Consider the following 24050-nt stretch of genomic DNA (forward strand, 5'->3'; position numbering starts at 1 on the left):
AGTACAATTAACGTTTATAACGAAAGCACATCCTATAATATTGCTCCATGGTAGCAGATTGCATAGCAGACAGTGCTGCCAGTTTCTGGAAAACAATTTCCTAAATTTTGTCCGATTGGGAAATTAGGAAGATTTCTCCCCGGCAACACTGCAAACTATACGTCCCCTTTTCTATCGTGGACGTGAAAGGAGCCTTTATAAATTGGAGCGATTGATACTTGGATGTAAATCCGTTTTAATCCGGCTTAATTAATCGAAATATGACGGAACAATTACATTTGCGAGGAACTTTGAGGGGCCACAATGGATGGGTCACGCAAATTGCTACCAATCCCAAGTTTCCAGACATGATTTTGTCTTCTTCCAGAGGTAAGTCTCGCTAATCAAACCGAGTCTTAGCATCTGGTGTTAAAACGTGGAGCCCGAGCGCGAATTCCATTTCTAAATGCTTAAATCGGGTTCTAGACAAAACATTAGTTGTATGGAAATTAACCAAGGACGAAACGAACTACGGAATTCCCCAAAAAAGGTTGAAGGGCCATGGACATTTTGTTACCGACGTAGTTATGTCCTCTGATGGGCAGTATGCTCTTTCTTGCTCTTGGGATAAGACCCTCCGTCTCTGGGATTTGAATGTGTAAGTAATTCTCCGTTTATAGCTTCAGAACTTTGTCCCTAAGTTAAATTTAAAGGGTTAACTATACTCTTAATTAATTTTGTTTAGTGGTCGCTCGAGCCGTAGATTTGAAGAACATGAAAAGGATGTTTTGAGTGTGGCCTTCTCCGCTGATAACCGCCAAATTGTTTCCGGATCTAGGGATAAAGCTATAAAATTGTGGAATACGCTAGCTCAATGCAAATACACAATCAAGGTAGGCATTTACAGTTTAAATTAAGGCCACATTAGGGAAAGTTTAGCTTATAACCAATTCGCTTAAAAAGCTGAGGTTCGCTGTTCGCTACAAGCTAAAACATTACTGTTACAACAACGTTTTCAGGAAGAAGGTCATAGTGATTGGGTTTCGTGCGTTAGGTTCTCACCAAACAATAGCAACCCCATCATTGTATCTTGTAGTTGGGATAAATACGTCAAGGTTTGGAATTTGACCAATTGCAAGTTGAAGACCAACCATATTGGACATACTGGATATCTCAACACCGTCACTGTTTCCCCAGATGGCTCCCTTTGTGCTTCAGGTGGAAAGGTAATTAATTAATCAAATTCCATCTGGTCTTAATCATTCAATGATTTCAAAAATACACATTAAACTGAATTTCCCTTGAAGAGAAACCTGCAATTATGAGAATTTTTACGTAGAAGAAACCTTAGCGACACATTCTTTAAGTGTTTCTCTAATGATTTTTCGTTTCTTTCTCTTAGGATTGCAAGGCCATGTTGTGGGACTTGAATGATGGCAAGCACTTGTACACTTTGGATCACACTGATATGATCAATGCTTTGTGCTTCAGTCCCAACCGATATTGGTTGTGTGTTGCAACTGGACCCAGCATCAAGATCTGGGTAACAATTTTTTTTTTTTGGGAATACAGTTCAAATGGGATTGGTCGTAGTTGGGACATTTTCTTAAATATCAGCCTGGTGATTAGACTCGTGCCTCTGAAATAACTTTCTTGATGCATTTGCATATTCCCCTGAATGAAGGCTTTCTTAACAACTTCAGCTTTACCTACCGCTAATCGTTAATTTAATTACACGCTTTCTAAATAATTATTTTTCTTGTCTTTCACTGTTAGGATTTGGAAGGAAAGAACATGGTTGACGAACTTCGCCCAGAGGTGATTTCCACTTCCGCCAAGGCTGAACCTCCTCAATGTATTTCCATGGCTTGGTCATCTGATGGAGGTACCTTGTTCGCTGGATACACCGATAATAGCATCAGAGTATGGCAAGTTTCTAACGCGGCGCACGGTTAAACGTGTAACATGAGTGGAATGAAGAAGAAAAAAAAACTGGATATTGTAACCTATTTATTCAAAGAAAAATAAACAAATAAAGGTTGCAATGGGGATTGTATTTCAATTACTCGTTAAATTCTTTACCTATAAGCAAGGAATACCTACAGAAATCATTTTCTAAACATACTTAGGCCAATTTGTAGAAATGAGTTTTCACCTCGCAAATAATGAAATGGCGTTAATATTCCGCTGATTTGGCCAAGAGGAAACCTAAATTACAGTTAAATTTAGGCCTAATAGAGTGCTGTCAGTTGTGTCGTCAGATCCAAGGTTAAACGTCACGAGTCCGCCTTTAGCAATGAGCGGCCATGACAGTTACCGTTTTTTCTTTATGGGAAAACAGCATGGGTGACATCACACCGGCGCTTCTGACAGCACTCTATACATGGGCAATAAAGCGGCGGCAAAGGCTTAGCTTTTGGTTTTTAGAACTTAAAATTCTTAATGCGTGTTTGTTTAATTAGACCTAAAATGTAACAAATACAATGCTTTTTCAAGTTATTACTTTAATAGAATTAATTTAGTACGAAAATGCTTCTAATATCGGAACAATGATGTTATGTCTCCGTCATACTCTACCTAGCTCTTTAAAATAACTTATCCCCATAGGGATGCCAATTAAATCATCTTGCTCCTTAAATATATCAGTAAGGAAAATAAATATCCCTAGAATATATTTTTAATTTTTTACTACTGAAGTTCAAGTATGATCTAATGAATAAAAGCAGAGTCAATTAGTTAATCTTTAATTGAGGATGGAGACATTGTAGCAATATTTATACTTACAACTCTTTACCTTTGATAATTTTTTAATTAAAAGAAGATAAACTAACTTAGTTTAAGAATTACTTTTATTCGACACAATCGTTAACAATATGTTTGTTAACGAAACTAGACAGACGCGAGAGTGAAATTAAAGTTAGTTAACACACAGCGGGGATATTTATATCGCTACAATGTCACCACTGGAATTCTCTGTGTTTAGACGATTATGAAGTTGAACATAGTTTAGTCTCCTTAAATTCCGATTTTTCAAACGAGTAGACGATGATTCAATCGTGTCATTTTCATTCACAATCAAATTGAATTGAATTGAATTAAATTAAATTAGGAAAAACGCTGCGACTTAAAAGGGGGTGTAAAAACTGTGCTACGTTAACTTCTACTAAATTCATTTAGTTTTTTTGTATTTGTATAGTTTTTTAATGGTTATAAACACTGGAATTTATAATTTTTGTTTGTTTGTTTGTTTGTTTTATCTTTTCTTAAATTTATCTTGATATTTGGATGATTAATTTAATTCCTTCTATTTAGGAGTCGGGGGAGGAAAATAAGGGTAAAGACTGAGAGAGAGAGGCAGAGGGACAAAGGAAAATAAAAATATTCCGATGGGCGGGTGGTGGTAATTGTGTTTGTTTTTGGAGAAGGAATTTACTACTAGATTTAACCATAAATACGAAAGAAAGGTTTGGTAGTTTGTTTGTTTGTTTATGTTTTGTTTTATCCGTATTGAACGTTTTTAAAGGAAATAATCGGGTGTTCTACGAGTTACGTGTGGTTCCCCTCGTCTTGGAGCTGGATCAAATTGTAGGCTGAAAGTAATAAAAAAAATGCAAATTTTGGTGAGAAAATGGTGATTGACATATTGATCTGGTTTTTAGCTCCAACTACACAGGGATGCCATATTGGGCTGGGAAGCCGCCAATTGGGCTTCTTCTCTAAAATATTGGCCATGAATCATTGGCTTTCTGTACTTAAATACCACTAAAACGGCCAAGATCTTTAGAATTCCTAGGATGATTATTTTTTTTGGCTGTTTTTGGGCTGAATATTCTAGATCTTAGTTTTATCAACTGTTTTTTCGAAATATTGGTTGGCGGTTTTTGGGCTTGTTTACGTTTTTATTTTGGTGGGGTTAAGGTTGTCAATCTGGCATCCCTGCTTGAACTACACACTACCAGACTTAGAAATAAGGATAATTTTTAAACTAGTCCTTGGGAAAAGTGACCCCCCTAGTGTCCTAAATAATAAACTGGTCTCCGGAGTGGTCCCAGCCTTTGTTCTCCTATAGATTTGCAATTAATAAACTGGTCCCGAGGACCAGTAACCCCCACTTTTTGAATTAAAAAACTAGTCCAAGCAATTAATAAACTGGTTTTGGACCAGTGGACGTGTGCTATTTCTAAGTCTGCACACTACCCGACTTACACTAAGGACTGATTTGTGCATCAGCAGTGGGGAACTAATGTGTTTTACGCATTGTATGTAAATGCATCATCATATTAAGAGAAGCTGGGCCCTAAAATTTTATTTTAGCCTCTCTTGGTATCTTTTCTAGCCAAAGGTTGCATGACATAAGCCTAGTATTGCCAAGTCCCTATTATGGTTTTCCCTTTTCTGCGTGTACTTACAATGAATACTTAAGAGCATCATCCAGCTCCATAATCGCAGCTTGATTTCCGCAACGATAACAGTAATTCGGGGCACTAAAAATTGTCACCACATTACGGTCGTGACACCAATTGTAACCCTGAAAAAAAAAAAAAAACAACATTTTATCACATTTTGGACTAAAGATTCCCAAACTTTTGCATCATTTCTTCCATGTACTGCAGTACATCACTTAGTTACTGAATATTGAAAAGGTTTTAACTGACCTCCATGACAAGCTGATGAGCTCTGGCTACTAAGGTTAGCCCATTACTATGGTTGAAAGTTTCGGATATATCTTGACCAAAAGTATATCCAGCTCCTCTGGGAGAAATTCCCCAACCACCGCGATCATCCGGATCAGACCATAACAGATCACACATTGGGCCTTCATGAGGCACTTCCTGCAGACGGTCCAATGCTCTGATGTGGTCCAGGGTGTCAATTGAAGGGGAAAGACCTCCGTGCAAACAGAATATCTGTCAAAATAAAAGAAAAAAAAAATAAATTAATACAATTATTATTTTGCTAAAATTGAAATATAGTGAGCCATACTTGTCCATCTACTAGCGCTGTTAGAGGTAAGTAGTCAAAAAGATCAGTGAAATATTTCCAGACATTAGCGTTGCCATATTTCCGAAGACATTCATCATAAAAACCATAGACTTGGGTGATCTGACGACTTTCGTGATTTCCTCTTAGAATAGTTATCCTTTCCCTGTAACGAACCTAACATAAAGAAAGAAAGGATTATTACATTTTTAAATTTCCTGACAACCCTTTAGTCTAAATGTGTCAGACTCACTTTTAGAGCAACAAGTAGAGTGACTGTTTCAACAGAATAATATCCGCGATCAACATAGTCTCCCATAAATAGATAGTTTGTGTCTGGTGACTTTCCTCCAATGCGAAATAACTCCATTAAATCATGAAACTGGCCATGGACATCCCCGCATACCGTCACAGGGCATTTCACTTCTTGTACATTAGACTCCTTTGCTAAAATTTCCTTTGCCTGCCAATGAGATAATCATTTAACAAGTTGAAAGAGTTACAAAGAAGGCCAATTTTAATTGTATTATTATATTTGTGAATTGAACTATAAGAACTCAAAAACACTAGCCATACAAAACAACAATACCAATTCCCATGGCTTCTTGAATCATGTAAGTGCATGCATAAGCCTTAGGTGTAATATAAACTATTCAAAGTTAAAGCCTCAGAAACTGAGGTATGCTATCAATAAAGAAACAGGCAACTTAACAAGAACTGTACGATTTTATAACTTTAGCAGAATTTTTTTATTGTTTCTTTTCCTTAAGGGGGGAATCTGAGCCCTTTGTATGGGCCAGGCACGGGTGGTACTAGTTTACCTAATTTTTTTTTGCTACTGATTTTTTGCTAACCCGGCATAACTCTCAGAATTTCTCAGAAAATTAAACGGCGTCTGCTTATGCGTCTGCTTATATTATATTAAGCCTTTGACAAATCTGAATGAATATGAATTAACGTAAATGAATATAAATTAAGCGTTAGTTGTTAATTAAAATAAAAGATGCAGAGTAAATAATAGAAAGGCGACTTCCCACAATATATTAAAGTAATTTTAAAGTAAAACTGCGACTAAATAACTGTATTTAAACCTATTAATTTATTTATAGAAATACATAACTCTTTAGTACACAAAATTAGGATGGTATTACCAAGAAACACTTCATGAAAGTACTTTTCGCAGAGAAAATACCGGGAAACATTAGAAAATACATTTTTAATTGATACTTAATTGTTCCCAAGCGATTTTACTCCTTTGCTCGTTAAATTAAGAGGTGGCATAATGATTTTCTACTTGATAACCTTTTTTGTTTGAGTGCTTGAAGGGGAAGAGTACGGGTATGGGAACTATTGGGGAAGGGGAGGTATCCTAATTCAAAATGAAATAGTTCATAAAATTAGTTTTTCCAGAGATTCATTACTGTTATTAAATTGTTCCCAAGGGTTTTTCTCGTTTGCTCGACATACACTTATGACAGTAGTAACATTTTCTAATTTATCAACGCTTTTTCCCAGTACAAAAACCAGAAAACTTTATAAACATAATTATTGATTAATATTTAACGATTTCCAAGCGTTTTTACCAGTTTGCTCGCTTAATTACGGGCTGGAATAACGATTTTATTTTTGCTAACCATTCTTGTGTGCATAAAGGAAAAGCGTTCTTGCAGGGGAACTATAGGGGGAGGGGAGGTATTACAAACCAAAATTAAAACATTGAATAAAATTGGTTTTTCCCAACAATTTCTCAAGAAACTTCGAATACATAATTAATAACTCATATTTAATCGTTCCCAATCGTTTTTATAAGTTTGCTCGTCAAAATTACACCCGGCATAACGTTTTAGTTTTTGCTAACCGTTCAGAGATGGCTATAGCTCTGCAGTGGGATGAAGGCTCGCCACAGTTCGAGGCAGCTAATGGCATAAGCGTCTAATGTACGTCCGTAATGACAGTAGTGACATTTTCTAATTTATCAACGCTTTTTCCCAGTACAAACACCAGAAAACTTTAAAAACATAATTATTAATTAGTATTTAATGGTTTCCAAGCGTTTTTACCTGTTTGCTCGCTTAATTACGGGCTGGAATAACGATTTTATTTTTGCTAACCATTCTTGCGTGCTTAAAGGAAAAGCGAACTCGTAGGGGAACTATAGGGGGAGGGGAGGTATTACAAACCAAAAATTAAAATATTGAATAAAATTGGTTTTTCCCAACAATTTCTCAAGAAACTTCGAATATATAATTTATAACTCATATTTAATCGATTCCAAGTGTTTTTATTAGTTTGCTCGCCAAAATGACACCCGGCATAACGTTTTAGTTTTTGCTAACCCTTCATAGATGGCTATAGCTCCGCACAGGGATGAAGGCTAGCCCAAGTTCGAGGCAGCTAATGGCATAAGCGTCAGATGTACGTCCGTAATGACAGTAGTAATATTTTCTAATTTATCAACGCTTTTTCCCAGTACAAACACCAGAAAACTTTAGAAACATAATTATTCATTAATATTTAATCATTTCCAAGCGTTTTTACCAGTTTGCACGCTATATTACGAGCTGGAATAACGATTTTATTTTTGCTAACCATTCTTGCGTGCTTAAAGGAAAAGCGTTCTTGCAGGGGAACTATAGGGGGAGGGGAGGTATTACAAACCAAAATTAAAACATTGAATAAAATTGGTTTTCCCCAACACTTTCTCAAAAAACTTCATATTTAAAATTTATAACTGATATTTAATCGTTCCCAAGTGTTTTTATTAGTTTGCTCGTCAAAATTACACCCGGCATAACGCTTTTTTTTTTTGCTAACCCTTCATAGATGGCTATAGCTCCGCCGAGGAATGAAGGCTCGCCAAAGTTCGAGGCAGCTAATGGCATAAGCGTCTAATGTACGTCCGTAATGACAGTAGCAATATTTTCTATTTAATCTACGCTTTTTCCCAGTACAAACACCAGAAAACTTTAGAAACATAATTATTCATTAATATTTAATCATTTCCAAGCGTTTTTACCAGTTTGCACGCTATATTACGAGCTGGAATAACGATTTTATTTTTGCTAACCATTTTTTCGTCTGCTTAAAGGAAAAGCGTTCTTGTAGGGGAACTATAGGGGGAGGGGAGGTATTACAAACCAAAATTAAAACATTGAATAAAATTGGTTTTTCCCAACAATTTCTCAAGAAACTTTAAATATATAATTTATAACTCATATTTAATCGTTTCCAAGCGTTTTTATTAGTTTGCTCGCCAAAATTACACCCGGCATAACGTTTTAGATTTTGCTAACCCTTCATAGATGGCTGTAGCTCCGCGTCAAGCAATCAGAGGGACGAAGGCTCGCCAAAGTTCGAGGCAGCTAATGGCATAAGCGTCTGATGTACGTCCGTAATGACTCTGGCAATATTTTGTATTTTATCAACGCTTTTTCCCAGTACAAACACCAGAAAACTTCAGAAACATAATTATTCATTAATATTTAATCATTTCCAAGCGTTTTTACCAGTTTGCACGCTATATTACGAGCTGGAATAACGATTTTATTTTTGCTAACCATTTTTTCGTCTGCTTAAAGGAAAAGCGTTCTTGTAGGGGAACTATAGGGGGAGGGGAGGTATTACAAACCAAAATTAAAACATTGAATAAAATTGGTTTTTCCCAACAATTTCTCAAGAAACTTCGAATACATAATTAATAACTCATATTTAATCATTTCCAAGCGTTTTTATTAGTTTGCGCGTCAAAATTACACCCGGCATAACGTTTTAGTTTTTGCTAACCGTTCATAGATGGCTATAGCTCTGCAGTGGGATGAAGGTTCGATAAAGTTCGAGGCAGCTAATGGCATAAGCGTCTAATGTACGTCCGTAATGACAGTAGTAATATTTTCTAATTTAACAACGCTTTTTCCCAGTACAAACACCAGAAAACTTTATAAACATAATTATTAATCAATATTTAATGATTTCCAAGCGTTTCTACCAGTTTGCACGCTTAATTACGAGCTGGAATAACGATTTTATTTTTGCTAACCATTTTTTCGTCTGCTCGAAGGGGATTTGTTTTTGTAGGGGAAGGGAGGTATTACAAACCAGAATTAAAATATTGAATAAAATTGGTTTTTCCCAACAATTTCTCAAGAAACTTCGAATATATAATTTATAACTCATATTTAATCGATTCCAAGCGTTTTGATTAGTTTGCCCGCCAAAATTACACCCGGCATTCTCGCTAACCCTTCATAGATGGCTATAGCTCCGCAGAGGGATGAAGCCTCGCCAAAGTTCGAGGCAGCTAATGGTATAAGCCTTTAATGTACGTCCGTAATGACAGTAGTAATATTTTCAATTTTATCAACGCTTTTTCCCAGTACAAACACCAGAAAACTTTATAAACATAATTATTAATCATTATTTAATGATTTCCAAGCGTTTCTACCAGTTTGCACGCTTAATTACGAGCTGGAATAACGATTTTATTTTTGCTAACCATTTTTTCGTCTGCTCGAAGGGGCTTTGTTTTTGTAGGGGAAGGGAGGGATTACAAACCAAAATCAAAACATTGAATAAAATTAGTTTTTCCCAACAATTTTTCATGAAACTTGAAATATATAATTTGTAACTCATATTTAATCGTTTCTAACCGTTTTTATTAGTTTGCGCGTCAAAATTACATCCAGAATTCTCGCTAACCCTTCATAGATGGCCATAGCTCCGCCACCGATGAAGGCTAGCCAAAGTTCGAGGCAGCTAATGGCATAAGCGTTTAATGTACGTCCGTAGAGACAGTAGCAATATTTTCTATTTTATCAACGCTTTTTCCCAGTACAAACACCAGAAAACTTTATAAACATAATTATTGATTAATATTTAACGATTTCCAAGCGTTTTTACCAGTTTGCTCGCTTAATTACGGGCTGGAATAACGATTTTATTTTTGCTAACCATTCTTGTGTGCATAAAGGAAAAGCGTTCTTGCAGGGGAACTATAGGGGGAGGGGAGGTATTACAAACCAAAATTAAAAAATTTAATAAAATTGGTTTTTCCCAACGCTTTCTCAAAAAACTTCAAATATATAATTTATAACTCATATTTTATCGTTTCCAAGCGTTTTTATTAGTTTGCTCGTCAAAATTACACCCGGCATAACGTTTTAGTTTTTGCTAACCCTTCATAGATGTAGAACACCCCACGCGCGGTTGATTTAAACATCTTGGCAACCTAACGAAGTTTCTCAGTGCTTTATAAACAGTCTATTACGAAAAGCGTACATTAAATATTGAATTACAATTAATAATTAATTAAAATAGATTATCGTTCCTTTAAACTAGTTTGCTAACAAATTTTTCAATTAACCCGACTATTTTAGAACTCCAATATGCTAAAAACGTGGCTCTTTCTCATTAAAATAGCCAGAAAACATTAAATTAATCCTAATTAATTTGAATAAATTGATTCTTGCATTTTTTTTTCGTTTGTTTTGTAAATATTCGATATTACAAAAATATTTATTGCTAACGATTTATCACTCTTAGGAGAAGTATACGACCAGGGGCGGTCTATGGGTGTGAAAGGGGAAGGGGGAATGTTTTGGTATATTTAATAACTTTATAATACAACTTTTTCCCACTACAAACACCAGAAAACTTTAAAAACATAATTATTGATTAATATTTAACGATTTCCAAGCGTTTTTACCAGTTTACTCGCTATATTACGAGCTGGAATAACGATTTTATTTTTGCTAACCATTTTTTTTCAATGCTCGAAGGGGAAGTGTTCTCGTAGGGGACAATAGGAGAAGGGTAGGTATGTAAAAATTGAAAAGGTTCATAAAATTAGTTTTTCCCAACATTTTCTCAAAGAAACTTCAAATATATAATTTATAAGTGATATTTAATCGTTCCAAAGCGTTTTTACTCGTTTGCTTGCCAAAATTACACCCGGCATAACGTTTTGGGGGATTTTAATAGTAAGCTTAAGCGTTGCATTTAATTGTACTAATAACGTTGCAACGGAACGTCAACTCACTCAGACATTTACTCTGTCAGGTTATAGGCCTGGCTGTAGGCTTAATTGTAGACTTCACTGTAGGCCTACTCTATTATCTTTCTAGCGCTTAGAGGGCGATTAGACCATTGCCCTAGTAGGAGGGAGGTCCTAGCGCGGGCTTATAAAAACCTTTGACAGTCATTGCAGTCATTTAGTTAGTGCACGGAGTGAAGTTGAGACCTACTCGGAAGTATAGGACAGCAGACCATCTAAATACTGTTTAGTTTGCGCTCCACTTAAGCTTCGACCTTCTTAAGTTGCGGGTTAAAGTAAAAGGTTCCTTTTACTTTACGAATTGGTGTTTAAGTTCTTCAATTCACGCTTCGTTTGTGGGCCTCCAATCGACATTAAATGGTTCTTCACACCCTGGTGAGTTGGCACTCTTGCTTCCCTTATTTAAGAATCTAGGCTTCCCTCGTAGTTAAGGAATATCACTATTCATTATTGTCATTGACTAAACCTCTACCTAACCTCCGTATTTTTCTACAACACTGCTAAATAACTAAGAATTTAAGCAATCTATAGGATTCTTAAGTATACTCCCCTATTTCAAAATTCAATGAAATCGAGGGGAATTTTTAAAAATCAAATGCAAGTATATACCGACGACAGATTTAGAATGGTCCAATGGCGGTGTTTATTATTAGAAGTGACGTGTATTTCTAGACAAATCGAGAACAATTTTAAAAGAAAGTACTAGCTTGTGGCCCTGGATATTATAATTATAACGTAAGTTTTATTGAAGTAAGGATTAAGGGTTATAATTTTTTGTTAGGGCATCACTCTTTTTTTGTACTTCTTTTAATGGAAATTTACGGATATTTCGTTTTACCACTGTTAAAGAATGCACATATTAGGGGTGCTCAAAGTTATAATTGTAACAGAAGTTAAAAAATTTAAGTAATAATTTTAAAACAGTTAAAGGTATCGCATCGAGGGGCTATTCACTGAAGTTTTCTGCACTCCTGTTAAGTACGGTACAATATGGTTACTTTTACGAGCCCAGCCCTTGGGTCGTCCTGTTTTCCCAAATTAACTTCACTTTCCCCGGCACTAATACGAATTGCTGGCCAAGTAGAAAATTTCGACTCGATAAAGTGTGGTTCGTCTTTTAAAGGGAGAGTGAAAAGAGGGATTCGTGATTTTCAAAGGGAGAGAATTATGATTTCTCTATAACAGTGCATTGGGAATGTAGTCTGCACATATTAATGAACATACTTACAGTGAAAAGGGATAAATTGTGTTAAGGTGATAGTTTTCATTCATTGGCGATTTTAAAGGAAAGATGATTATGATTAATCTATGACAGTACCATGTGGAATGCACTGTGAGAATATTAAAGGGTATGAGAAGCTTCGTTTGAAAAACCTCTGATTTAGGCCTATATAACAAAAGATAGGATTAATTTCTGTGGATTCAAAAATATCAAGCTTTTAATTCTCCGATTTCTGGTTATTTGGCAATATGCGTTTGAAAATGCTTCATATGAAACAATTTAAAATCCACTTTTTATGAAAGCCTAAAAAGTTTCCCGTTGGCTGACGTCCCATATATTTTTCACGTGAGATGACGATAGCTATCAGACCCAGAGAAGCTCGAGACGGGTATAGGATTCCCACGCTTTTTTTCCTCACGTCATAGTGACGTCATCAAACGGGCGAACAAGCTCGACAAGACAAAATTATTGATATGTCGAAACTGAGTTTTCGTGATTTTTCAATGGATTTTAAAAAATAGAAACTTTGGTTCAATTATATTAAAAACTTGATATTTCGAAAGTAGAGACTTGAAAGTGTAACATAATACCACTTTCGTGGTAAAATATGATATGAAAACGAAGCTTCTCATACCCTTTAATGAACAAACACTAGTATCTGTAGGTCTTTTATGAACACACAAATTTGTCATATTTCCTTACAAAAAATGGAAAGTTTCATTCTCTCTTTAAAATTTCTCGCCTTTTAACGAGGGGTTAGTCACTTGAATAATCAGGTGTACAAAACCGCAGAATCCGATTACTTGATTTCTAGAATTCTGAGAAAATCATCAGTAATCAAAATCATTTCTGTGGGTAATCAAAGGTATACATAAACCTCCGATAATCACTGGAAATCACGTGAAATCTTGAGAAAATCAGAAATAATCACATGATTTACTAGTAATCTTTTGTAATCACCTCGGTAGTCACATCTTTCGTGAAATAATCACACATAATCAATCGAGGAATTCGAAAATCCAAAATCAAAATCGTAATCAGTTGGAAAAGAAATAATCGCTCTATAATCACGGCATTCATCGAAATTCACGAAGAATCCAGTGGTAATCACTGCATTCACCAAAAGTATCACCGGGATTCATTGGAATTCAATCAGGAATCAAAAGTAATCCGCGGCAATAACGGAAAATCAGTGTAAAGAATATGGAAATCATCGAAAATAATCGTAATCACAGAAATCAAGGAATTCGTTCAATAATCATCAGAATTCACATAAAAATTCAGAAATCAGTTCAGGTGTACAAAATTTTGGCGAATGACTAGCCCCTCGCCTTTTAAGACATGAATATTCCAAGAGCCCGAACAACTTTCTATAAAATAAAAACTTCCGAATTTACACAAAGAAAGAACTCAAGTGGGGTGTTTTACCGAATTCTTTCTCTTTCACACGCTCCTGGCCATATGCCAATGTTAAAAATGTATGAGATGCGATAAGTATGCGTGGACATAAGTCTATGTTGTAAGTTTAGCACTGTTAAAGGTAACTGATGGAGGGGATAGTCACTAAAATTTCGTTCTTTTATTAAGGGTCACTTAGGTGTTTAGCACTGTTAAAGGAGTCGAGGAGCTATGCACTAATGAAAATTTTCTTTCATTGGTGAATTTTATTGACGCTTTTAAAAGTGATAGGGATTCATTGGTGATTTAAAATGGATGGGGATTAAGGGTAGCTAATACTTCACTTAAGTAGAGCTATTTTTCTGCCATGAAATCGGCCAAAACATTAGTACAAGAAAAAAATGCTAAAAGCTTGTCAAATAGTATGGGACACATCCTTGCGTGGTTGTGAAAGTATCAAGGATCGTGTTTCAAAACCTTGCATAGCAGAGAATATTCTATATAATATGGAAATCCCCTTCTTTCTTTCTATTTCGCAAAATGGGATGAACCCACTAACGATATAGAGGACTGTTCCTAACTTTCAATGTTTTTAATACAGTGCATTAACATTAACAAACGCTTATCTCTTGCACTAGCCATCTCTACAAACTATGTTCTTTAACTAAATGGCGCGTTGGACCGCAAACTTTAATATCCTTGGAAATAATTAAGTGCGCCTATGCGATAGTGTAGGAAAGAATCAGAAACGAATTTCCGATTCTGAAGCACAAAGCTGAACTCGAAAGCAGAAAGTGTTCAATCAGTTTAGGCTTCTGTATAGCCGATTCCGCTCGTTTGCGAAGGTACCTTTGGAAATATACCCTGAAATTTCTAGAATCAGAAAGTATAATTTACAACGCACTTACTATCCTGGTTTCATAAACGTATATGCCAGAAACGAAATAAATGGAAGAAACTTGAAGATATTTCGCCATCAAGTAGCAAAACCGCAGGGTAAATATGTATATTTCGACACCAATTTACCTAAAGATTCACCTTAACCTGATAAACCTGCAACGTGCAGTACTAGCGTGATATAGGCACTTCACCACTAGAACTTGTTAGCGTAGTACTAGCTTATTCGTAGTGAAATAGCATAGCGCATTGTTCCCAGAACTCTATCTGCCCCTCACACAAAGGCGCGGGACTGAAGCAAGAAAAAACTGGTACCGAAGGAAATAAGGGACAGTTTAATAACCACATAGGGACGGGCAAACGATGCTAAAAATTCCTCTACAATTCGAACGAAATTTTTCTGCACTACTCAATTGTTATTAAGGTAAAATTCACAATTTCTTATACAGCCAAACCTTCACGCTGAAAAATGAAAATTGAAGGTGTGTTTGTGCCTCGAGTTTTGTACAGCCAAATGTCGCAATTGGACACTATTCTAGTCCCCAATAATATTAGAAATATCCATGAAAGCGTGCAAAGCGCGTGCAAAGCGCGTGCACGCGCTATAGACCATTAACATGTAGAGAAACTTTTTTCCTTTTCTGACCATGGAGATATGATGTGGGCCCTGGGGAAATCTAACGAGGTTTGTACCAGATTCGATCCTTCGTGCTGTATTTGAATGGAAAATAAAATTTGTAGTGAACATAATCTCACCAAAAACATCTCTGTAAAAATATGCCAAGTTGTTTGGCCGTAAAAAGAAGTGAGATCTAAAATACGGCCAAGTTATTATCTCCAGGTGAACCAACATTTTATTCGACTTAAAACTTCTCAAAAATGTTTTTCTGACTTGGCCATTTGCATATCAAGGATTCGTTTAATTCCAGATATGGATCGAAATTAAAATATTAAATCAAATTGGTTAAATATTCTTGATAAGCCTTTGTGGTTAAACTTGTAATTTCCGTTATTAACCTTCACGGTTGCAAAGAAGAAGGATGCAAGTTTGGAATGCTAATGGCCAAGTCAGAAAAACATTCTTGAGAAGTTTTAAGTCGAATAAAATGTTGGTTCACCTGGAGATAATAACTTGGCCGTATTTTAGATCTCACTTCTTTTTACGGCCAAACAACTTGGCATATTTTTACAGAGATGTTTTTGGTGAGATTTCACTCCTTTTTGTACGTGCATGTTCTTGTAGATTTATAGAAGTAGGATTATGAAGTGAAATAAACATTTGTACTTTTAGATTTTTATTTGTTCTTTCCAAGAGTTTTACTTGGCTTTGCCTTTTTCAACTTTTTTGCATTCAACTTTCTTTTTTTTTCTCAGGCTGTGATAATTGTTAACCGTATTTCTATTCGAAGAACACAATATTGTGGCAAGTAACACTTATAATCAACAGAATAGATTTAAGAAAATGGAAAAACTAAATGAATCAAAACACGCTTAGAACCATTTCAGACGAAATGAAAAGGAAATGAGTAAAAAATTTAATTACTAAAACATTATGTAAAAAACATAAATTTTGCAATAATACGAAAGAATCATATTAGTAAAAAATATTAATATTAAAAGTCGAAAAAATTAAATTATAATGTCCTATTATACGAGGGGATATAAATTATAAAACCCCCATTTCAGGGGCTAACAGGTGAAAATTCCCGCTTTTGGGACTTTTCCCTTTCTTTGTATGCTAAGTCCTACTTGTATGCCAAATTTTATCATTCCCGCAACACCGGAAGTGCCCTAGAGGTTTAGATGATGACTCTAATTTTAAACCCCCACTTCAGGGGCTAAAAGGGGGAAACTCCCGCTTTTGGGACTTTTCCCTTTGCTTGTATGCTTAGTGGTACAAGTATGCCAAATTTCATCATTCTAGCACCACCGGAAATGCCCTAGAGGTATAGATGATGACTCTAATTTTAAACCCCCATTTCAGGGGCTAAAAGGGGGAAACTCCCGCTTTTGGGACTTTTCCCTTTGCTTGTATGCTTAGTGGTACAAGTATGCCAAATTTCATCATTCTAGCACCACCGGAAATGCCCTAGAGGTTTTGATGATGTGTCAGTCAGTCAGTCTCATAATGTGTCATTTTCACATAGGATTATCACAGAAACCAAATGAGTTAGAAAGCTGGAAGTTGGAGGACTTCTTAGGATTAACACTGTGCCCTTGAGGTGCAAATATGAGTGGTGTACTATTCCCCAGTACCGAGTTAAGAGGGGGTCAAAATGAGGCTGAAATGTTTCGGGTAAAGGATTGCTGGTAGTGCACGACAACTTGGCGGGTGCACTGCCGTGCACCCAGATTACAACGTTATTTCAAGCTATTGAAGGGTCAGGAGATGTTTTCAACGAAAACTATAAATAAATAACAGAAACCCAACCTTAATAGTGCCCTTTCCGCCTCTAAATCAATCTCTCATTCTAGCTACCTTGCCCGTATTCCCCATCCACCCTCGCTAACCCCAAAAACCGGAGTAAAGAGTAGGCCTGTGCGAGCCCTCGATAAGACTCGAAAGCTCGATAAGCAACTTTTTAAGGGCTCGACAACTTTTCGAGCCTTGTGAAGAAGCTCGATAAAAGCTTTGAAGAGCCTATAAAGAGGATCTTTTCTTAAGTATAGGTCCAGACAAACTTGTTTTACGTCCATCCGCAGTCGGAAAATTGCCTTTAACTCATGTCATAGCGCTAATGTTTTTCCTTTCGCAATTCTTTCAAATTACGAGCTCCAACGTGGTAGTGGATCTTGCCTTAATCGCTTTCTATCCACGCTTGTTTTTCGTGTACCCGGGGTTAACTCACACACACACACACACACACATACAATCCATCAGCGCAATAACTAGGTGTGATTATATAACCACACCTAGCTAAAAATGGTAATTTACCGGGTAAATTACCGATTTAAATTATGGAATAACAAAATTACCGTAATTTATGGGATTTTATATTTTCACAGGCTTATTATCGCGGTAATTCTTTCTCTTTCAAACGCTTCTGGTCATAAATCCATGTTATAAATTTATAAGGTGCGATATGTATGCGTCCGCATAAGTCTATTTTGTCAACTCATCGAGAGGCTAAACTAAAACTATCAAATTTATAAGATGCGATAAGTGTGCGTTGGCAAAAGTTTACGTTGTAAAGTTAAATGAGCGTTATGCTTTTGATCATTTTAGCATTGCTAAAGGCAGGAGGGATAATCACTAAAATGGGTAATCACTATAATTAAACTTTCTCCTTCAAAAGGTTCAGGACATAAGTCTTTTAAAAGGGATTGGGAATAGGGGCTATTTAGTGGTTCTGAGCAATCATTTTAGCACTGTTAAAGCAACGCGTCGAGGGGCTATTCACTAATGAAGATTTTCCCATGATTTTCATTGATGCTTTTAAATGTGATAGGGATTTATTAATGATTTAAAATTAATGGGGATAAAGGGTAACTAATACCTATTCCAAAGATAGAATGTTCTCGATAGATGGAGCCTTACAAACGATGGGGCTCTAATCTGGCCGGGGGCCATCTTGTTAAAGTTAATACGCTGATTCGCCGCCGTTCGCGTTCATATTCGATTCTCTCAGCATAAGCAGAGTACCTAGCGTAGAGGGTGGAGAATTACATCAAACAAGTTTTTTTGGCGGCCAATGAATCAATGAAAATAATTTAAGTGGTAAATACGGTTTTTACGTCAGGCTAAGACGTCACTAGCGTAAATTAAGCCACACCAGTTGTTTCCAAAATCATTTCACGCCGATTAGGATTTGACCTTAGCCATTCCAACCCCTCCATAAGTTCGTACGTAGTACTCTTACCTCGGAGAGGTAATATTTTGGGTTTCCCAACTTTACGTTCTAGTTTTATCACATTTAGACGTGGTCGCCTAACAAATAATTTGTACGAGTGGCCGCGCGTGTAGGAGGAAGGGTTAGCAGTGAAATAGGTCTGAGAGGGATCTGACAAGATATTGTAGAGAAGCAGAAGGTCTGCTGTGTCCCAGCGGCAGAATAAAGTGGGCCAACCTCATTGTTCCAGGCGCAAGGTACGAGAAAACCCCCTCAAGGACGGGAGGATCTTGGTTGCCCGAGATTGTAACGACGCTAGGGGAGAAGAGTCTTTTACATGATATGAACGCCATATAGGCTAGAATGGGCCTGAAAAATTTATTGTATAGTAGTGTTAGTGTTTTTTTGTCTAAAAATGATGAATTTCGGCGAAGAGCTCCGATAACACCAATGGCGCGGGAGGCAATAAGGGCGCAATGTCGTATACTTAAGAATCCTATACATTGCTTAAATTCTTAGTTATTTAGCAGTGTTGCAGAAAAATACGGAGGTTAGGTAGAGGTTTAGTCAATGACAATAATGAATAGTGATATTCCTTAATTGAAGAACTTAAACACCAATTCGTAAAGTAAAAGGAACCTTTTACTTTAACCCGCAACTTAAGAAGGTCGAAGCTTAAGTGGAGCGCAAACTAAACAGTATTTAGATGGTCTGCTGTCCTATACTTCCGAGTAGGTCTCAACTTCACTCCGTGCACTAACTAAATGACTGCAATGACTGTCAAAGGTTTTTATAAGCCCGCGCTAGGACCTCCCTCCTACTAGGGCAATGGTCTAATCGCCCTCTAAGCGCTAGAAAGATAATAGAGTAGGCCTACAGTGAAGTCTACAATTAAGCCTACAGCCAGGCCTATAACCTGACAGAGTAAATGTCTGAGTGAGTTGACGTTCCGTTGCAACGTTATTAGTACAATTAAATGCAACGCTTAAGCTTACTATTAAAATCCCCCAAAACGTTATGCCGGGTGTAATTTTGGCAAGCAAACGAGTAAAAACGCTTTGGAACGATTAAATATCACTTATAAATTATATATTTGAAGTTTCTTTGAGAAAATGTTGGGAAAAACTAATTTTATGAACCTTTTCAATTTTTACATACCTACCCTTCTCCTATTGTCCCCTACGAGAACACTTCCCCTTCGAGCATTGAAAAAAAATGGTTAGCAAAAATAAAATCGTTATTCCAGCTCGTAATATAGCGAGTAAACTGGTAAAAACGCTTGGAAATCGTTAAATATTAATCAATAATTATGTTTTTAAAGTTTTCTGGTGTTTGTAGTGGGAAAAAGTTGTATTATAAAGTTATTAAATATACCAAAACATTCCCCCTTCCCCTTTCACACCCATAGACCGCCCCTGGTCGTATACTTCTCCTAAGAGTGATAAATCGTTAGCAATAAATATTTTTGTAATATCGAATATTTACAAAACAAACGAAAAAAAAATGCAAGAATCAATTTATTCAAATTAATTAGGATTAATTTAATGTTTTCTGGCTATTTTAATGAGAAAGAGCCACGTTTTTAGCATATTGGAGTTCTAAAATAGTCGGGTTAATTGAAAAATTTGTTAGCAAACTAGTTTAAAGGAACGATAATCTATTTTAATTAATTATTAATTGTAATTCAATATTTAATGTACGCTTTTCGTAATAGACTGTTTATAAAGCACTGAGAAACTTCGTTAGGTTGCCAAGATGTTTAAATCAACCGCGCGTGGGGTGTTCTACATCTATGAAGGGTTAGCAAAAACTAAAACGTTATGCCGGGTGTAATTTTGACGAGCAAACTAATAAAAACGCTTGGAAACGATAAAATATGAGTTATAAATTATATATTTGAAGTTTTTTGAGAAAGCGTTGGGAAAAACCAATTTTATTAAATTTTTTAATTTTGGTTTGTAATACCTCCCCTCCCCCTATAGTTCCCCTGCAAGAACGCTTTTCCTTTATGCACACAAGAATGGTTAGCAAAAATAAAATCGTTATTCCAGCCCGTAATTAAGCGAGCAAACTGGTAAAAACGCTTGGAAATCGTTAAATATTAATCAATAATTATGTTTATAAAGTTTTCTGGTGTTTGTACTGGGAAAAAGCGTTGATAAAATAGAAAATATTGCTACTGTCTCTACGGACGTACATTAAACGCTTATGCCATTAGCTGCCTCGAACTTTGGCTAGCCTTCATCGGTGGCGGAGCTATGGCCATCTATGAAGGGTTAGCGAGAATTCTGGATGTAATTTTGACGCGCAAACTAATAAAAACGGTTAGAAACGATTAAATATGAGTTACAAATTATATATTTCAAGTTTCATGAAAAATTGTTGGGAAAAACTAATTTTATTCAATGTTTTGATTTTGGTTTGTAATCCCTCCCTTCCCCTACAAAAACAAAGCCCCTTCGAGCAGACGAAAAAATGGTTAGCAAAAATAAAATCGTTATTCCAGCTCGTAATTAAGCGTGCAAACTGGTAGAAACGCTTGGAAATCATTAAATAATGATTAATAATTATGTTTATAAAGTTTTCTGGTGTTTGTACTGGGAAAAAGCGTTGATAAAATTGAAAATATTACTACTGTCATTACGGACGTACATTAAAGGCTTATACCATTAGCTGCCTCGAACTTTGGCGAGGCTTCATCCCTCTGCGGAGCTATAGCCATCTATGAAGGGTTAGCGAGAATGCCGGGTGTAATTTTGGCGGGCAAACTAATCAAAACGCTTGGAATCGATTAAATATGAGTTATAAATTATATATTCGAAGTTTCTTGAGAAATTGTTGGGAAAAACCAATTTTATTCAATATTTTAATTCTGGTTTGTAATACCTCCCTTCCCCTACAAAAACAAATCCCCTTCGAGCAGACGAAAAAATGGTTAGCAAAAATAAAATCGTTATTCCAGCTCGTAATTAAGCGTGCAAACTGGTAGAAACGCTTGGAAATCATTAAATATTGATTAATAATTATGTTTATAAAGTTTTCTGGTGTTTGTACTGGGAAAAAGCGTTGTTAAATTAGAAAATATTACTACTGTCATTACGGACGTACATTAGACGCTTATGCCATTAGCTGCCTCGAACTTTATCGAACCTTCATCCCACTGCAGAGCTATAGCCATCTATGAACGGTTAGCAAAAACTAAAACGTTATGCCGGGTGTAATTTTGACGCGCAAACTAATAAAAACGCTTGGAAATGATTAAATATGAGTTATTAATTATGTATTCGAAGTTTCTTGAGAAATTGTTGGGAAAAACCAATTTTATTCAATGTTTTAATTTTGGTTTGTAATACCTCCCCTCCCCCTATAGTTCCCCTACAAGAACGCTTTTCCTTTAAGCAGACGAAAAAATGGTTAGCAAAAATAAAATCGTTATTCCAGCTCGTAATATAGCGTGCAAACTGGTAAAAACGCTTGGAAATGATTAAATATTAATGAATAATTATGTTTCTGAAGTTTTCTGGTGTTTGTACTGGGAAAAAGCGTTGATAAAATACAAAATATTGCCAGAGTCATTACGGACGTACATCTGACGCTTATGCCATTAGCTGCCTCGAACTTGGGCTAGCCTTCATCCCTGTGCGGAGCTATAGCCATCTATGAAGGGTTAGCAAAAACTAAAACGTTATGCCGGGTGTCATTTTGGCGAGCAAACTAATAAAAACACTTGGAATCGATTAAATATGAGTTATAAATTATATATTCGAAGTTTCTTGAGAAATTGTTGGGAAAAACCAATTTTATTCAATATTTTAATTTTTGGTTTGTAATACCTCCCCTCCCCCTATAGTTCCCCTACGAGTTCGCTTTTCCTTTAAGCACGCAAGAATGGTTAGCAAAAATAAAATCGTTATTCCAGCCCGTAATTAAGCGAGCAAACAGGTAAAAACGCTTGGAAACCATTAAATACTAATTAATAATTATGTTTTTAAAGTTTTCTGGTGTTTGTACTGGGAAAAAGCGTTGATAAATTAGAAAATGTCACTACTGTCATTACGGACGTACATTAGACGCTTATGCCATTAGCTGCCTCGAACTGTGGCGAGCCTTCATCCCACTGCAGAGCTATAGCCATCTCTGAACGGTTAGCAAAAACTAAAACGTTATGCCGGGTGTAATTTTGACGAGCAAACTTATAAAAACGATTGGGAACGATTAAATATGAGTTATTAATTATGTATTCGAAGTTTCTTGAGAAATTGTTGGGAAAAACCAATTTTATTCAATGTTTTAATTTTGGTTTGTAATACCTCCCCTCCCCCTATAGTTCCCCTGCAAGAACGCTTTTCCTTTATGCACACAAGAATGGTTAGCAAAAATAAAATCGTTATTCCAGCCCGTAATTAAGCGAGCAAACTGGTAAAAACGCTTGGAAATCGTTAAATATTAATCAATAATTATGTTTATAAAGTTTTCTGGTTTTTGTACTGGGAAAAAGCGTTGATAAATTAGAAAATGTTACTACTGTCATAAGTGTATGTCGAGCAAACGAGAAAAACCCTTGGGAACAATTTAATAACAGTAATGAATCTCTGGAAAAACTAATTTTATGAACTATTTCATTTTGAATTAGGATACCTCCCCTTCCCCAATAGTTCCCATACCCGTACTCTTCCCCTTCAAGCACTCAAACAAAAAAGGTTATCAAGTAGAAAATCATTATGCCACCTCTTAATTTAACGAGCAAAGGAGTAAAATCGCTTGGGAACAATTAAGTATCAATTAAAAATGTATTTTCTAATGTTTCCCGGTATTTTCTCTGCGAAAAGTACTTTCATGAAGTGTTTCTTGGTAATACCATCCTAATTTTGTGTACTAAAGAGTTATGTATTTCTATAAATAAATTAATAGGTTTAAATACAGTTATTTAGTCGCAGTTTTACTTTAAAATTACTTTAATATATTGTGGGAAGTCGCCTTTCTATTATTTACTCTGCATCTTTTATTTTAATTAACAACTAACGCTTAATTTATATTCATTTACGTTAATTCATATTCATTCAGATTTGTCAAAGGCTTAATATAATATAAGCAGACGCATAAGCAGACGCCGTTTAATTTTCTGAGAAATTCTGAGAGTTATGCCGGGTTAGCAAAAAATCAGTAGCAAAAAAAAATTAGGTAAACTAGTACCACCCTCATCCACTACACTAGTTTTCTTAATCCTATGATTATATACGTAAGCCTAACGTAGGTGGAGCTTAGATAAACAATTTGATCGTTATTTTTTCGTTAAAATCAGTTTATGATCTTGCTTTAGTTTTAGTGTTACGCGGTATTATATAATCTACTTAAAATAAAACATAAATTTGAATTTCAACGAGGACCGTTTTTTGCTCCTTTCAAGTTTCAAGAGAAAGACAAAGGCTTAACGACGGGAATTAGGCTTAGTATCTTACCTTTTCGCATAGGGTTTTCACTTGGGATTCCGTTAATTGTTTACATTCGTTCAATTGCTCTATCCACGCGTTTAGTTCTTTGATCGCGCTAATTTCGTCCATTTTTAGACGCTAAATTAAAATATATAGTTAAGTTCGATTATTATTTAAACAAAACTCATTAGAAGTTAAATTCAATTGTTCCGAATCTCCGGTTCATCCAATCCAAGGACCGATACAGTTAGGCGTAAAATCAG

At 35.8% G+C, this 24050-nt stretch overlaps 2 protein-coding genes and 2 long non-coding RNA genes across 4 annotated transcripts; 2 read left to right on the forward strand and 2 right to left on the reverse strand.

Annotated features, from left to right (window-relative positions):
- The first annotated feature begins 150 nt into the window (after positions 1-150).
- Rack1 (Receptor of activated protein kinase C 1) lies at positions 151-2041 on the forward strand. Its single transcript, XM_089848247.1, has 6 exons — positions 151-369; positions 466-637; positions 725-872; positions 999-1205; positions 1382-1522; positions 1756-2041. The coding sequence occupies exons 1-6, from the start codon at positions 261-263 to the stop codon at positions 1933-1935; spliced, it is 957 nt and encodes a 318-aa protein (XP_089704373.1). The 5' UTR covers positions 151-260; the 3' UTR covers positions 1936-2041.
- Positions 2042-2393: 352 nt separating this feature from the next.
- Positions 2394-24050, reverse strand: mts (protein phosphatase 2 catalytic subunit mts). Its single transcript, XM_089848248.1, has 6 exons — positions 23815-24050; positions 5213-5422; positions 4963-5136; positions 4635-4886; positions 4389-4507; positions 2394-3569 (listed from the first exon to the last, which is right to left on the reverse strand). The coding sequence occupies exons 1-6, from the start codon at positions 23914-23916 to the stop codon at positions 3497-3499; spliced, it is 930 nt and encodes a 309-aa protein (XP_089704374.1). The 5' UTR covers positions 23917-24050; the 3' UTR covers positions 2394-3496.
- On the forward strand, positions 5881-6253 carry LOC149651352 (uncharacterized). The gene is made up of 2 exons (XR_016371178.1): positions 5881-6007; positions 6069-6253. It is a non-coding gene; the product is annotated as an uncharacterized LOC149651352 (long non-coding RNA).
- LOC149651353 (uncharacterized) lies at positions 23064-23437 on the reverse strand. Its single transcript, XR_016371179.1, has 2 exons — positions 23310-23437; positions 23064-23248 (listed from the first exon to the last, which is right to left on the reverse strand). It is a non-coding gene; the product is annotated as an uncharacterized LOC149651353 (long non-coding RNA).

The sequence above is a fragment of the Phalangium opilio genome, unplaced genomic scaffold (genome assembly GCF_054372755.1).
Source record: "Phalangium opilio isolate 3A_F unplaced genomic scaffold, DU_Popi_V2 ptg000082l_1, whole genome shotgun sequence".
Classification (NCBI taxonomy): Eukaryota; Metazoa; Arthropoda; class Arachnida; order Opiliones; family Phalangiidae; genus Phalangium; species Phalangium opilio.